General features: G+C 46.9%; 1 protein-coding gene and 1 pseudogene across 1 annotated transcript in view; one reads left to right on the top strand and one right to left on the bottom strand.

The window, feature by feature from the left end:
* Positions 1-853: 853 nt before the first annotated feature.
* LOC115072632 lies at positions 854-1281 on the bottom strand (annotated as a pseudogene).
* Positions 1282-2130: 849 nt separating this feature from the next.
* Pla2g4d (phospholipase A2 group IVD) overlaps positions 2131-15395 on the top strand; it is a 50753-nt gene continuing 37488 nt past the window's right edge. The window contains exons 1-2 of the mRNA XM_008846812.2: positions 2131-2160; positions 11167-11283. Coding sequence (XP_008845034.2) covers positions 2131-2160; positions 11167-11283 — 147 coding nt within the window. The remainder of the gene's footprint in view (positions 2161-11166; positions 11284-15395) is intronic.

The raw sequence follows: 15395 nt of genomic DNA, 5'->3' as shown, positions 1-15395 counted from the left end.
TGCGTTCAGTTTCTGACATGCTATCCTGGACTTCCTCAAGAACATTTCGACTTTCCGCCACAACGGCCTGGCATGTTTTATACAACAAAACTATAAGTGCTCCCAGAATGATAACCAAGGCCTCAAAGCTACCTTTCCAAAGCGGAAACAGGTTCAAGCCAAAGTCCAGAAAAAACATACCTCTCTGAACGTCCTTACCTGCAGTTCTGAATCCTCCTTGAACTCAAGGGGTCTCCGATGGTGCTGACGATGGTTTGGTCGAATTCCTGGGTCTCAGCACCAGTTGTCCTGCGCTATCGTCTCGCCAGCAAGAACGACGCGGCACACTCAGGATCCTTCTGCAGAAAAGCTTTAATGCATCTTGAGAGGTAGAGCATAAGCTTACAGGGCGAAGACCCCGAATGTCGGAAACCCAGCCCTTATATAGGTTAGTAAGCCCGTCTTGGACGTGGCAACTCTTGATTGGTCGCAAACTCATCAGCCCATATCACGCCACGAGGTAGGCAGAGACTAGAAGGTGGAAAATTACTTCGGGCATGCGTACTGACTTATTTACTGCTCAGCATGAATCGGATATGAGCGCCATCTTGTAATGGCGTCTACAGGGACGGCAGGCAGCTCCCCACAACCTCCTCAAGGATAGGGGAATTTATGTGATAAAGAAATAGGGTGGCCCAAGGAGGGTGATCAGAGGTAGGGAAAAGTGAAGTAAGCACATCATTGTGCTTTTCACAATAAGCATCATTGGCTTTTCACAGGATCCATGTTCAGAAAATGGCAGTGTTAGCTATTTGTGTTGAAATAATCAGGGAAGTCACAGCAGCAGAAGCCTGAAGCAGCTGGTCATATTACATCATTCAGGAGGTACCATACTTCCGTCATATCCCAGAGTGTTTTTGCCCTTCATTTCAATGGTATATAGAACCCCTCAGTGACAGCTAAAATATTGCTTGTTGCCCTCATAGTATTTGTTTCCATATTTGTCTTCCTGTGGTAATGTACCAACTTTTTTTAATTAAAAATATTTTTTTCTTTTGTATTTTTTTCTTTTGTATTTCATACAGAACATCTCAATCTTAATCATCTTTATACCTCTATCCCCACTGGCATCCTCCCATAACCTCTTCCTCCCCCACCCCACTGGAGCCTATATACTCTGTCATCACTGTTACTGCCAACTTTTATGTCATTTGCCCTGATGAAAATCCATAAAAAGCCTCTCAGGTTGCTATGGCAGGTGACCTGCTTCAGCCTCAGCTTCAGGACCCACACCAACACCATTTTCTCCTTGCCCATTCCCATCTTATAGCCACAGTGGAAGCTAAGCATCAGTGACCTTGGATGTGACAAGGAAAAAGATCAAAATGGCATGGCACCCTGTGGAAGTCCCAAGACAACTTATGGGAGCCGGTTCTGTTCTTCCACCATGTGGGTCCCAGGAATCAGACTCAGGTCATTAGGCTTGGTGGCAAGTGGCTTTACCTGCTGAGTCATGTCACCAACCCAGAATCCATTTTGAGAGATTACTGGAATCTCTTTTCCCAGATTGCAATCCTAATTAACCCCCAGTAAATAGTTTTCTTTTGTCTTAATTGTGTTAATGTTACTCTTGGTGAATGAGTGGGGTTATAGTCTAGGATCTACCTGAGTTCTTCTAGGAACATTTGGCCTGACCTTTAGGCTCTTTTTTGTACCATGGCTGAAACCATAGCTGAGGAGTGGGGCCCACTGGTCTGTTCTATGCCAGCCAGGCCAGGGCTAGGCCTGGCTCAAGCTGACCACCTTCTATGTCATCTCTCTCCAGGGCTAGCCCTGGCTCAAGCTTCTTTCTATGTCATCTCTCTCCAGGGTAGCCCTAGGCAGGACTGACTCTCACCTAGCTACCTTTCCACCAGCAGAAGCTTAGGAAGACTCTGGAACTTTCCATACTCAATTGGGCCTAGGAAGATCAGGGATTATACTGGCCCCCTGCCCTGCTTAGGCTCTTCCTCAACCATTTGTAACAAACACTGTGGCTGCCACCATGTGGGACATGGTGCTTCTTTGGGGACATGGCTTTTCCCAGGGTGTACCTGGGATGCCAGCTCTAAGTACACCTTTAGGGGATTTGTTCAAATTAATTTGTGCACAATGCCCCCTCGGGGTCTGGGTTTGGAGCAGGTACCTAGTCATTTGCATATCTGCCTAGTTGTCCTTCTTCCTGCTCTCCCCCTGAAGTATGAGGTCTCTTTCTTTTCAGCTGCTGGTAGGTGGGCAACCCCTTGGGAACATCCTTCACTGGACTAACAGCTCAAAGCAATGCTTAGGCTATGTAAGAGGATGAGGATGCTTTTGGGACATGGAAAACTCTTTCTTTTCCTCATAATGTTCAGCCTTTCAGCCTGTTTCTGGCTCTGAGACTCCAGGCAGAAGGATGCCTTTCTTTCCTTCCCAGCTTTAACAATGGGTACCACTGACCAAAGATGGAAATATAAATAGGAAGTGGCCCAAAGCACCGGAAGCACATCTGCTTATTTATTTTAAATCCTTTGACAAAGGGGAGAAAGGAATCATCTGCAGCTGTTGCTGAGGAGTGTGACAAGAGGCCTGGGTTTGGCCCTCTTCACATATCTCTACCTCAGGTTGGTTGCTGCCATCCTGTGCAATGCTTAGAAGGTGGGAAGAGTCTTCATGCTGGGGGAGGACCTCAGCACTACTTTCTGTTAGGGTTCGGATCCACAGCAGCTCCCTCTCCACTGTAACAGGACTCTGTAGGCCCTCTGAAAATACAGGAACTGAGTTAATGAGCACTCTAACCACCTGCAGACAAGATAAATAGACTCTCTGCACCTTTGACTGGAGACCCAATTGCTACTAGAGCTGTTTTAGCACAGCCTGCTTCCCCTTTGATAATCTTAGAAGATAAACAGAACCCTTATCCCATGACCCAGATCCTGGCTGACAGAAGGGGATGGAAGGGGCTGGTTTGAAGGAGGCTGTTCTTTCCTGATAACCCTTGGACTTTCTTCCCTGATTAACTTGTCAAGGAATGTTTTCCCGCCTTCTGCATCCCCCCAAAACCCCCTATAAAAGCCACCAGCCAACAGCCTATAAACTGACAGCTCCTCTATCCTGAACTAGGATTGTCCCACGGGGTTTCCCTGTTAATAAACTCTGTCCTTAAGGAGTTCTTGTCCATGTCCTGGTGCTTTCTCCCGATTTGGACCCTGATTTTTTTTTTTTTTTGGTCTTTTTAAAACAGGGTCTCCCTGTAGCCCCAGATGTCCTAGAACTCACTATGTAGACCAGGCTGGCCTTGAACTCACAGAAATCTGCCTGCCTCTGCCTCCCGAGTGCTGGGATTAAAGGCATGTGCCACCACACCTGGCTATTGGACCCCGATTTTTACCTATCACTTTCTAGGTGTAAAGTAGTTTGGCTGGACTTTGGGACTTGCAAATGGCATGTGTATCCTAGGTCCCTCCTAAATGAGAGCACGCAGGTGATTGCTTCCCAGACTCTCTGTGGGGGCTGTTGGTTTACTGGGTGTTTACAGGAAAGCAGTTACACTTCAGCTGAGTCAGTTCTGGGTGGGAAGAGGAAGGCAGAATTCCATGTAAGCACCTGTCAACAGAACAGGTATCTGAAGTTGGATGGGGGCTTCCGTTGGCTTCTGCCACTGAACTTTAAGGAAAGATTCATTTCTATTGAGATCAACTTTCCTACAGAAAGCTCATGCTTAAAACAGTTCAGTTTTTAAAAAATTATTTATTTTTGTGTTTTGATTGCCTGTGTGTATGCTGGTGTGTATATAGTAACCGTGAAGTCAGAAAGAGGGCAACAGAGACCCATATGGGTGCTTGGAATTGAACCTGGGTCCTCTGGAAAAACAGCAAGTATTCTTAACGCCTGAGCCACCTCTCCAGTCCCCAGTTTTTTTCCAATGTGTATGTGAGTTTTGCTTGCACGTATGTCTGTGCACCTTGTGTGTACAGTGCCCACAGAGGCCAGAAGAGGGTATCAGATCCCTGGAAATGGAGTTACAGATGGTTGTTACCCACCATGTGGGTGCTGGGAACCAAACCCTGGTCCTCTGCAAGAGCAGCCAGTGCTCTTAACTGCCTCTTAACTGATGAGTCATCTCTTCAGCCCTCTTAACAAAGTTGTTTTAACTGGGCATGGTGGTACATGCTTTTAAGCCCAGTACTTAGAAGGTAGAGACAGATGAATCTCTGCAAGAGCAAGGGTAGCCTGATCTACAAAGCAAGTTCCAAACCAGTTGGGGCTACAGGCCAAGTTACAGCTGAGACTGTCTAAAAAAATTCTATTAAATGAAGAGCTAGATTACAAGAATAGCAAATAGGCTCAATTTAAATCATAAACCCCCAAATCTAAGATGTGTGGAAAGTTTATGAAAAGGAGAGGAAAAGATTAGTATGCATCCAGCATAGTGGCTCACCCTATATCCCAGCACTTGGGAGGCTGAAGTGGGAGGATTACCTTGAGTTTGAAGCTAGCCTGGACTACAACAGTGGATTCAAGTCCTACTTGGGCTAGAGTGAGACCCTAACTCACCTCCCCCACCTCAACAAAAGATCAGTAGGGCAGCATGGAAGTGGAAAGAGGTAGGAGATGGAGAAGGTTAGGTGGGGTGAGCAAGGATCTGAGGGAGGCTGGTCCAGGCACATGGGAAGCTCTTGAGACATTCCTGTTTCATAACTCAAAGCTCACATGTGTACTGCGCTCCTTCCAAACCAAGTTAATGGCAGAGGAATGTTTGCTGGAAGCTTTTCCATGGCTCTTTTCTGTGAAATTCTAGACGCTCTGGTGTGGATTAGATATCTCCCCAGTATTTCGAATCCAGAAGTGTAGCACCCCAGATTCTAAAACACTGAATGCTTCCTGAGCTGAGAATCACAGACTGTGTACCAGACACATACTCCCAGAGGTGGGGACCAGGCCTGTTTCACTGCCCATGCTCTCTATATGGCACATGGAAGACACTTAGTATTTGACAAGAGAGTGGGTGGTTTGGCTGGGTGGAAACCTGCCCCTTGCTTCAGAAAGGACTCACCCTTTCCACTAGCCTCAAAGTGAAGGAGGGACCAAATGATCACTTCTGGTTTTTTTTTCTGAAAAGTTCTACACAGGAAAGTCACTTGTCAATAGCATGAATAATCACTTCCGCATGAGGCAAGCACACACACCTGTCTCTGCCTTGATCTTCACATGGCAATTAGTGCTGCGTGTGTCATCCCTGCCTCACTCCATACATCGTGCCACCAGTCCTACCACTTGCTTTGGGGATTTTACTTGTAATTGAAACTGAGTGGGGTGTTAGTCCCCTCTCCTTCTCCCTACCAGCTGTTCCCTCTTCTATATGACGCTGTCATTGAGTGCTACTCTAAGGTACAGGGAGGGAAGTAAATGAACCTTACTTTCCTAGAGTTAAAATTAGTAGAGAAGAGCTGACCCCTAAAGGAAAAGCTCAGAATTAGATCTCCTTCAGGCAAAACTGAAGGCAGGGGCTGCTGCTTCTTGCTTGCTGTATTTCCAGAGAGATATTATATCGCAGACAGTGGATAAGAACACTGTAATGGTGACTCGTGGGAAATTCTTCAGTTCCTGACTCAGTTTTCTCATTTACAAAATCAAGGTAATGGGGACTGGAGAGATGACTCAGTGGTTAAGAGCACTGGCTGCTCTTGCAAAGGGCCCAAGTTCAGTTTCTAGCACCCACATGGCAGTTAAAAACAGTCCGTAACTCCAGTTCCAGGGAATCTGACACCCCCTTCTGGCCTCCATAGACACTGTATGCATGTGGTACACTTATATACAAGCAGGCAGAACACTCATATATGTATATATAAAATAAAAATAAAATAAATAAAAAAACAAGATAAATGAAGTTATCTTCCCTATAGGGTTGGGGGATGAAGATTTCTTTCTGTAAAGTGCTTTAAACAGTGTGATACAAAGACTGTTCTATGGAGCTTGAAGTTCATGTAAGTTGATACAAAGTTAGGTATGAATGTGAATACTTATTTAGAATAATAAAACATATTACACAAAAATACAAATTTTAACTGGGCATGGTGATGCACATCTATCATCATCTTAGCACTCAGGTGCCTGGGGCAGGGAGGGAAAACAGCAAAACCCTGTAAAAAAAATTTAAGACTGAAAAATGTCAAAACGTCACAAAACTTTTTTTGGTTTGACTTTGTTTGTTTGTTTGTTTGTTTGTTTGAGACAGGGTCTTCCTCCTGTAGCCCCAGCTGACCTGGAACTCACTATGTGGACTAGGCTGTCTTCAATCTCACAGAGGTCCTCCTGCCTCTGCTTCTTGAGCGCTGGGATTAAGGGTATCCACACCTGGCTTTGGAAAACTTGTTTTAAAGATCTTGATAATATTTTTTAACTGCCATGAGCACTCCATACATTTCCCCACACAGTTTTGTTGCATATGCTTTGACTGCTTCACTCCACACCGTCCTTTGTGCAAATAGATAGCAATCTTTCCCCTAGTTTAGTTGACTAAAATTTTAAAGACTGATTGATAGCTATATTATTATTATTATTTTTTTATTATTATTATTATTTTGAAAAGACAGAACCTATGTAGCCCAGGCTGGATTTGAAGTAGTGGCAATCTTCCTGCCTCAGCTCACTGAGTGCTGAGATTATAGATGTGCAACACCACACCCAACTTATATTCTATTCCTTGGAATTCCCATCAAATAAAGGAAAATATGCAATCGGAACAGGATTGAAAGCACCATAGAGCCGGGTGTGGTGTCTCACTCCAGTGCTGGGGAGGAGGAAGCAGAAGGATCAGGATGATCAAAGTCAGCTTCATAGGAGGTTGGAGGCCAGCCTGGGTAGCATGACACCCTATCTCAAAATACAGCCCTCCCCCCAAAAAAAGCCAAAAAAGAACCTTTTTCAGGAGAGAACTTCAGGTGTCAATAAAAACTAAATCTTTGATTTATACTTTTATGCTCTGATTAGAGGGTTTCCACAGACCACTTTCTGGCTCTATGTATTTCAGACCTTTTTCTTCTCCTCTACCCAAGTCTTCTGGCACCAAAGACACATCTGCAACTCAGTAAAACCTCTGGCCTTGTCTCTGCATCACAATGCCAGATGAGTTGGCACAGTGGGGGATAGGCATATATGTAAAAACTATCCCTTCTTCACGAGTAGCAATCACTTCACTATATTCACTATATGTGAAACTGACTGCCAGCCATGTAAATACATCCCACAAAACGAGTCAGGTGCATCTAACTACAATCCCCCTCACAGACCCTTATCACTAACAGAGGAATGGGAAGACAGTGATGTTCATCAGTTGTGGATAAAATAGCTTACTCTGACAAATTTTATAAACATACATGATCACAAGAATGTATTGCTCAGGCCTTGGGAAGGGCATGCTAGAGGACAAGCTTAAAAGACATCAGCATCCCAGCAGACCCACCTCCACCCAGCCCAGCACATAGTAAAGTAAGCACTGTGGAACTGTGCAGTGTTATTCTTGGCTCTTTTCCTGACAGGTTTTGAAACCTCTTGTGGTGGCTGCTAAGTTCCTCAGCCCCAGCTTCATTTCCTCCCTGGTTCTGGTCCAGCAGGAAAAGCAAAGTGTCTCTTCTAGAACAAATTCCAAGAATTTGTTTTGATTGCACCAGCTTGTGTTACAAGCTCAATGATCCAAGCACCAAGGTCAGGGCAAATCCATGAGCTATCCAGCCTTGGGCTACATGATACATTCTTGAAGCTGGAGGTGGGGTGGACTATAGGGGAAGGACTAGTATCTCAGAGGAAATTGGGAAATTCTAGGAGTTGTGAATGCTGAATGAAAAAAAAAATAGGTGATCATTTACTATGCATTTGCATAGAGCAAACTTCCAGAAGACAATGTGAGGGAAGGAAGCCCAGCAAGGAAGAAGCATGATAGAATGGGGAAAACAGGTACCCAAGACCTTGGCAGCTGGACTTAGGTCTGCTCTGCATGTCCCTCCCTTGAGGAACCCCTGAGGTTTAAATGAAGACATGTGGTCTTAGCTCAGCCCAGCTGTGCCAGCCAGTCCTGGTCCAGACCCGCCACCTCCAGATCTGTGTGTTGTCTGTCTTCTTTATCCTGGGCCTTCTGTGCTGATGCCCAGTCATAGGCCCCTATTCACAGCTGCAAAGGGTCTATGGGGGACTGATCTTTAGCTCTTTATGTCTAAGGCCAGCAACTTGCATCTCAGCCAAGTCAATCCCTAAGCCTTGTGGGTAATTCCTGGGAAATGGTCATGGGAAAGTCCTAAATCCTAAATATTTTCTCTCACACAGCCTGTAGCCCTGCTGGGAGTCCTGAGGCAGATGCACTGATTTTCAGTCTTCTTGCAACTGTAAAGTCCCCTTGCCCCCTGTTTCTCTTTTTTTCTTTTTGAGACAAGGTCTCGCTAGGTAGTCCTGGCTGGCCTGGAATTCACTATGTAGACCAGACTGGCCTGGAACTCAAGGCCATCCTCTGCCTCTGCCTTCTGAGTGCCACCATATACAGCTCACATTTCTATTTGATATTACATATAGTTCATGCAAGTTAGAAGTAGCTCTTATTCAATCACTTTTCACTTATTCATAGACCATTCTCAATTTTCTGTTTTGGTTGATTCTGGAAGAATACATTTTAGATAGGTCTTTAAAGAAGATTTTCTTTATTTTTATTTTATGTGTATGAATGTTTTGCCTACCATGTGTGCCTTGTATTTGTAGAGCCAGAAAAGGGCATTGGATCCCCTGGACCTGGAGTTAAGGACAGTTATTAGCAGCTATATGAGTGCTAGGAACTGAATAGCTAGTGCTCTTAACTGTGGAACCATCTTACCACACTTTTAGATTGATTTTTTTTTTTTTGGTCATTTTGAGACAGAATCTTCTTCTAGCCCCATCTGGCCTGGAACTTGCTGTAGATCAGACTGGCTTCAATCCTTCAATTTCACAGAGATCTGCCTGTCTCTGCCTCTCTGCCTTCAATTCATTTGATTTTTTAAAATTATTGTTATTTTATGCGTATGAGTGTATTGCTTGCATGTGTGTAAGTATACCCATGTCATGCAATGCCAGTGGAGGTCAGAAGGGGTGTCAGATCCCCTGAAACAGGAGCTACGGATGGTTGCTAGCCACCATGCGGGTGCTGGGAATTGAACCCGGGTCCTCTGAAAGAGCAGTCAATGCTCTTAACCACTGATCCCATTATTTGATTTTTTTACATTTATTTATTTGTGTGTGTATGTATATGTGTGTGGGTACATGCCACAGCTTGTATGTGGAGGTCAGAGGACAGCCTGCAGGAGAAGTCAGTTCTCTCTTTCCACCATGTGAGTTCCAGAGATCAAACTAAGTCATCAGTCTTGGTGGCAAACACCTTTACCTGCTAAGTCATATCACTGGCCCATTATTCTTTAATTCATGATGAACTGACACTCATGCTATTTGGGGAGAGCATTTGGTGTTATGTGCATTCTAACCAAAGATTCTTCTATAGTGTTCATGATCTGTGATCTTTGATTATGAAATCTTCCCTTTGGTTCTAGTAGAAACTCCCTGAACCTGAACTGGGGAGATGGCTCAGTGGATAAAGCACCGTGACGCAACTGTGAGGACTGGAGTTCAAATCCCCAACACCCACATGAAAAATGTATTCAGTGAGAGACCTTGCCTCAATGAATAAAATGGAGAGCAATTAAAGAAGACACCTGACCTCAACCTCTGGCCTTCACATGCACACTCACAAACACACACACACACACACACACACACGCAACCTGTACATGTGTCCACATACATGGACACTACCCACACAGAAAGCAAGCCCCTGAACATGTAGGCTCTGCTGAAGCAGGAGTGAGAAAGGAGTTGGGGTAAGGCACCCACACCCCATCTTGATTTCTGTTCTAGTTACTTTCTATTGCTGTGCTTAAACACTGACCAAAAGAAACTTGGGGAAGAAAGGGTTTATTTCACCTTACAGCTTTAAGTTCATAATGGAAGGGACCCAGGACAGGAGCTCAGGACAGGACCTGGAGGCAAAAATTGTAGCACTTACTGGCTTGTTCTCCTGGCCTGTGATCAGCCTGCTTTCTTTCTTTCTTTTTTTTTTTTTCCCCCAACCTGCTCTCTTATACAAGCCAGGATCTTGTACCCAGGGATGACACCACCTACAGTGGGCTGGGCTGGGTCCTCCCACATCGTTCAATAATCAATAAAATGCCTCACAGACATGGTCACAGGCCAATCCCATAGAAAAAATTCCTCAATTGAGGTTCCTTCTTGCCAGGGGTGTCAGGTTGATAACTAATATCCATGACAATTGCTCTTCATTTTAGGGCCTGGACTCCTGGTTTCATGAGACACCCAGGGTCTGGTTCTTGTCTGGGTTCAGAAGCTCAGTCCTCTTCCCCAGGGCTGGCCTGCTCAGGTGGGGTGAATCTGCATGGGGTTTCCTCAGCAGTGCCCTCTGCCTGTCCTCTGCCCTCAGCCTCAGGGGGTGTCTTAGTTTGTTTCTCCATTGCTGTGACAAAGCACTCTGACCAATACCAACTTGGGGAGGAAAGGGTTTATTCAGCTTACAACTCCCAGGTCGCAGTTCATCAGGGAGCCCAAGTTAGGAACTCAGGGCAGGAACCTGGAGGCAGGACCTGGAACACAGGCCATGGAGGAACGCTGCTTACTGGCTTGCTCCCCGGGCCCCTGCTCAGCTTGCTTTCTTATGCAACACAGGCCCACCTGTCCAGGGGTGGCACTACTCATAGTGGGCTGGGCCCTCTCACATCACTCAACAATCAAGAAAATGCCCCATAGACATGGCCACAGGCCAATCCAATGGAGGAAATTCCCCAATTGAGGCTCCCTCAACCCAGGTGTGTTGACACTAAAGCTATCCAGCACAGGGGGCTTCTGGCCACAGGTCCTGGCTGTCCTTGGTGCATCTGTCCTGACACTTCGGCTCTGGAAAGGGTGCTCCACCTGTGGGGCCTGGTGTCCTGTCAGAGGTTTCTGGAGATGCTGGTTCAGCCAGCCTCTTGAGGGAGAGAAGGTATTGTGTGACAGTGACCTGGGGGTGGAGTTCCAGCCTGTTTATAGGACCTCTGGAGCTGGCAGAGATTCACAGCTAGCCCCATTCCATTGGGACAGTTACTGCCATCCAGCCAGGGAGTCCACATCTTGGCCCAGGGTTGGGCCTGGAGAGGAAATAGAAGGACTAATATGGAGAGCCTGTCACCTGAAGAACTACCTGGCCATCCTCATCAGGTAATAGTGTCTTCCAGTCCAGTGGAATCCTGCTGCAGCTTGAAAGGAGGGTGATGCTGATCTCTGTGTGGGCTGAGAAGAGGTAGAAGGGATGTGGGGTGGGTGGGAGGAGAGCAGTGTTCATAGAAGCAGGAGTCTTGGGGTCATGAGTTGGTCAGCAGAGCATCTACACTCCAGCATGAGCATGTACTCTCCCTCAGGGCTGCTCCCCTGCCCCACAGGGAGAATCATGGCTGTTCCTCACTGAGGAGGCCCACCAGACCCAGAGCCCAATGCCCATAGACCACTGGACTTCCTGAAACTGTCTTGAGCCACGTGTGTCTCTGTATCTCAGGGAGATCAAAACCCCTTTGCCAATTATTTTCTGGGTCTAAGAGCTCTGGGGCTGCATCCAGGACAAGGAACCCACAAACTGTTTACTCATCCCTTCAGCCCAGAGCTCTCATCTTGCTCCAGTGATCAAGGCCAACAGGAATTGCTCCTCTGATCACCCCTGGATGTCCAAGACAGTGGTCATGAGGGGCACTGCATATGCCATGGTCACTCTCATTTGCAGACCTTGATGGGCTTCTTCTCACAGGGGTCCTGAGTCCTAGCCTGAGCTGCATGGGGACAGGTGCCCTAGAGCATTGCTCTGGGAAAAGACTTGGTCACAGCAGACTGAATACCAAGGAATTCTGGGGGAGGTTGATAGGGAGCCCTTCATTGGATGACAATACCAGTTGCTGTTGCCCCAGTCTGAATTTGAAAGGACCCATCTCCAAGTCAGTCATTAGTGGGAATGTCCTGACTGGAGCCTGGGTTCTTGGGGTTATTGGATGGGACGGATACTCCTGGCTCCATCTCTCCCTCCTCTCAGGACCCCTAGATCCCAGCATGGTCAACTATGGAGATTTCCGAAATGCCCCAAGTTCCAGTGCCTTTCCCTGGGGAAATGTCACTCCCTTTTCCTTTCCTCCCCATGCCTACCCTGGGTCCAGACCCAGGAGTAAAATAAATGTCCAGGTTCATGGATTTGGGAGCCTGAATCTGCCCCACATTTGGGAAGCATCTTGCTCCCAACTGCTGTTTCCAGGCTTGGTCCCCAAAGTCTAGGTTCTGCACTCCTAGCCTGCAAGATGGTGCCTTTGGCAGGTGAGCAACACCAGCAGGTTCACCAGCTGCTTTCCTGTTGGACCAGGGGCTGGAACTCTCTCTGGTGGCAGGAGTTTGGTTGGCAGAGCTGGTTGGGCATCAGGAACTGGTTCTGTGTGATTCAACAGCTCAACCTGACTCAGGAAGGCATGGGCCCGGAAGTTCTGACCACAGCCTCATTCTCCCTGCTCCAACCTCCCCCAGGGCTTCACCATGCATAACTATCTGAGGCCAGCAGGGGAAAGGGCAGGGGACTCATTCTCTCAGCCCACCGAAGATCATGATTACAGATACTCTGCACCCGAGTCTGGAGGGCTCCCCAGCTCCCTTGGGCCAAACCCTGCATAAGCAGGGGCTTGTACAGAGCCTCTCACCAAACTTACTGGAAAATGTGGGTTTTGGGGCCTCTTCATAGGGAGGAGGGTCAGGGAGGCTCCAGGATCCCTGTGTAGGAGGCAAGAGTGCTGAGACCCTCAATGAGAGGCAGTCTCAGGACCCACAAGCTGCATGGCTAGAGGATCTGGGAAGTCATTGATGAAAGCATCGTTTCATATGGGAAGGTCTGTGGACAGTAAAGATGACATCCCACACCCCTCTAGAAAAGAATAGTGCTAGTTCATATGCTAGCTCAGTAATAATCAGCCAAAAGTGAATGAATGAGCTTCTACTATGTAGATATTCTGAGGGTGTTGGGGAAAATGTGATGCTTTATAAAGAAACGAAGCAGAGAAGATAGGCTGGTAGGGCTTGTGAGCTCTGACTTTGATCTTTGAAACTCAGCTGCCACTTTCTAGGTCTGTAACTTCGGGCAAGTTAACCTTTCTGAACCTCAATTCCCACATAGTAAAATAAAAGAAATTAGAGTTCTACTGCTGAAGTTGTGGGAGGGTAAAGCAAACGACTCCGTTATATGCTAGGCACAGAGGCACTTAATCAACAGTAGTGAGAGCAATTACCTAGAAACTGCCCCCATACCTGGCACTGGGGAGCAAACCCAGGGCCTTGGGCATGCTAGGCAAGAGTCTACCATAAAGCTATATCCCCAGGACTTTTTCCAGTTAGTTCTAGGAAACTATGTTTTTTGTGAAGAATTCTAAGCATTCCATGCACTAACCTTTTCACCTGGGAACACCCTGTGAGGGTGATGCTACTGTTATTCCATGACAGATAAGAAAATGGGTTTTAGTGACTGGCCAGAGTCACACAAGTAGCAGGACCATTTAAATCCAGACACCCTAGCTTCAGAATCTGCTTTAACCTTTGGTAAAGACCAGTTGTTGACATTTCTGTTACAATAATACAGTACTGTAGACTTTTAGAGAAAAAATAACTTGCCAAGGAATGGGGGCTTTCTGAGATTGAGATGTTCCTGGTGACTGCAGGGAGAAATAGTACTCAGCCTGGGAGCCATAACTGGCTGGCAGGTGAACAATTGGAGATACTTCTTTGGGGCTCCAAGTAGCCTTCTATTTATTTATTCATTTAATAATTAATTATATGGGAAGGGTGTTATATATATATATATGTTCATTTGGGTATGTGCATCTGTGCATGTATGGGTGCACATATGTGGCGTACATGTTTATGTGGAGGCCAAAGGTCGACATCAGATGTCTTCTTTGATTGCTTTCTATCTTATTTTTTGGGACAGGGTCAGTCTCTCATTGAATTTGAAGTCTGTCAATTCTAATTGACTGACCAGTGAGCTCTAGGGATTCACCTGTCTTTGCCCCCTCCCAGTGCTGGGGTTATAGATGCACCTGCCATGCCTGGCCTTTATGTGGGTGATGGGGATCCAAACTCAGGTCCTCATGCTTGTGGAGGAGCCATTTTCCTAGCCCCCTTCCCACCCCATATAGCTTTAGAGCAGTTTATGGACTGCAGACTTGTAGGGCTTTAGCCTGGTGAGGGAAGCAGGTGAGCAAGGCCGGCTGCCTGGTCCTCTGACTGGGAGTGGGGCATTGAAAAGCCATACCTTGTATAGTCCAGCATCATCCCAGCCTCATCTTCAATGCTGGAGGCTATGGAGGAATCTGAAGTGTTTGGGGGTGGGGATGGGCAAGTGTCTCAAAAGTGACTAAGTTCCTGACAGTTACCACCTCTAGCTTAAGAGCTATGGGGTTAAAATGTTCCTGGGGTTGCTGGAGCTATTCACTGCTGGGGGTGATTGCTGGAAAGCTGGCCGAAATGACAGGGACATTTAGCATAGAGCCATTGAGGGGATAGATGCTGGGACAGGCCACTTCCTGAGCCATTCTGCTGTGGCCCATCATCCTTTAAAGTCCTCTACAGGGAGAACAGAGATGAGTCCCCACAGGCTCAGACCCAGTGGGCAGCATCTGTGAAAAACAGGCTAGTCCCTATGGGCTTGAGGACCTTCCAACCACTTTCAGGCTGTGGAGCATGAGTGGATGTAAACTTCAAACCAGCTCAGACCTCTGGTTGCTTCAGGTGGGAGCAGAGAGGGTGACTGTCCTGGGAGATCATTCTCACTTATTGTCAGTGTGGTTCTAACTTGGTGGCAGAGCCTGCTGAATGACAGATCTCTAGTCTGGGGATATGTTGGCTTGAGGGAATTTCAGTGGGTTCTTCCCTAGGGCTGCTGGGTCACATGACTCCCAGTTACTGTTTCATATGCCTCCATGTAAAGTGGTACCTCTACCACCCCTGCACAGTCCCCTTCTGGCTGGGGACTGCCACTGCACATACAGGCGATGCCCTTGCCTAGCTCTATTTTAAGCATCCTCCCTGTGTGGACTCTTCCTGCAGGGACCACACACCATAGATGTGGTTATCTTGGTAGGCTCTTTGTCCAGAGAATCAAGGCCAGTGACCTTCCTTGGGGTCAGCCCATGGTCCTGCTAAGTTGATGTGAGTCATTTCATGTGATGGACCAGCCCAGACCAGGGCAGTTCAGTCCGACAGGAACAGGGTCGTCGAGAGGGTGGACAAGGAGTCGGCGAGTGACAAACAGACAC

This window comes from Nannospalax galili, unplaced genomic scaffold (genome assembly GCF_000622305.1).
Source record: "Nannospalax galili isolate Female #2095 unplaced genomic scaffold, S.galili_v1.0 scaffold342, whole genome shotgun sequence".
In the NCBI taxonomy this organism is placed as follows: domain Eukaryota; kingdom Metazoa; phylum Chordata; class Mammalia; order Rodentia; family Spalacidae; genus Nannospalax; species Nannospalax galili.
Note: the sequence above shows the minus strand (reverse complement) of the source record. Positions and strands in the feature narration are given on the sequence as shown.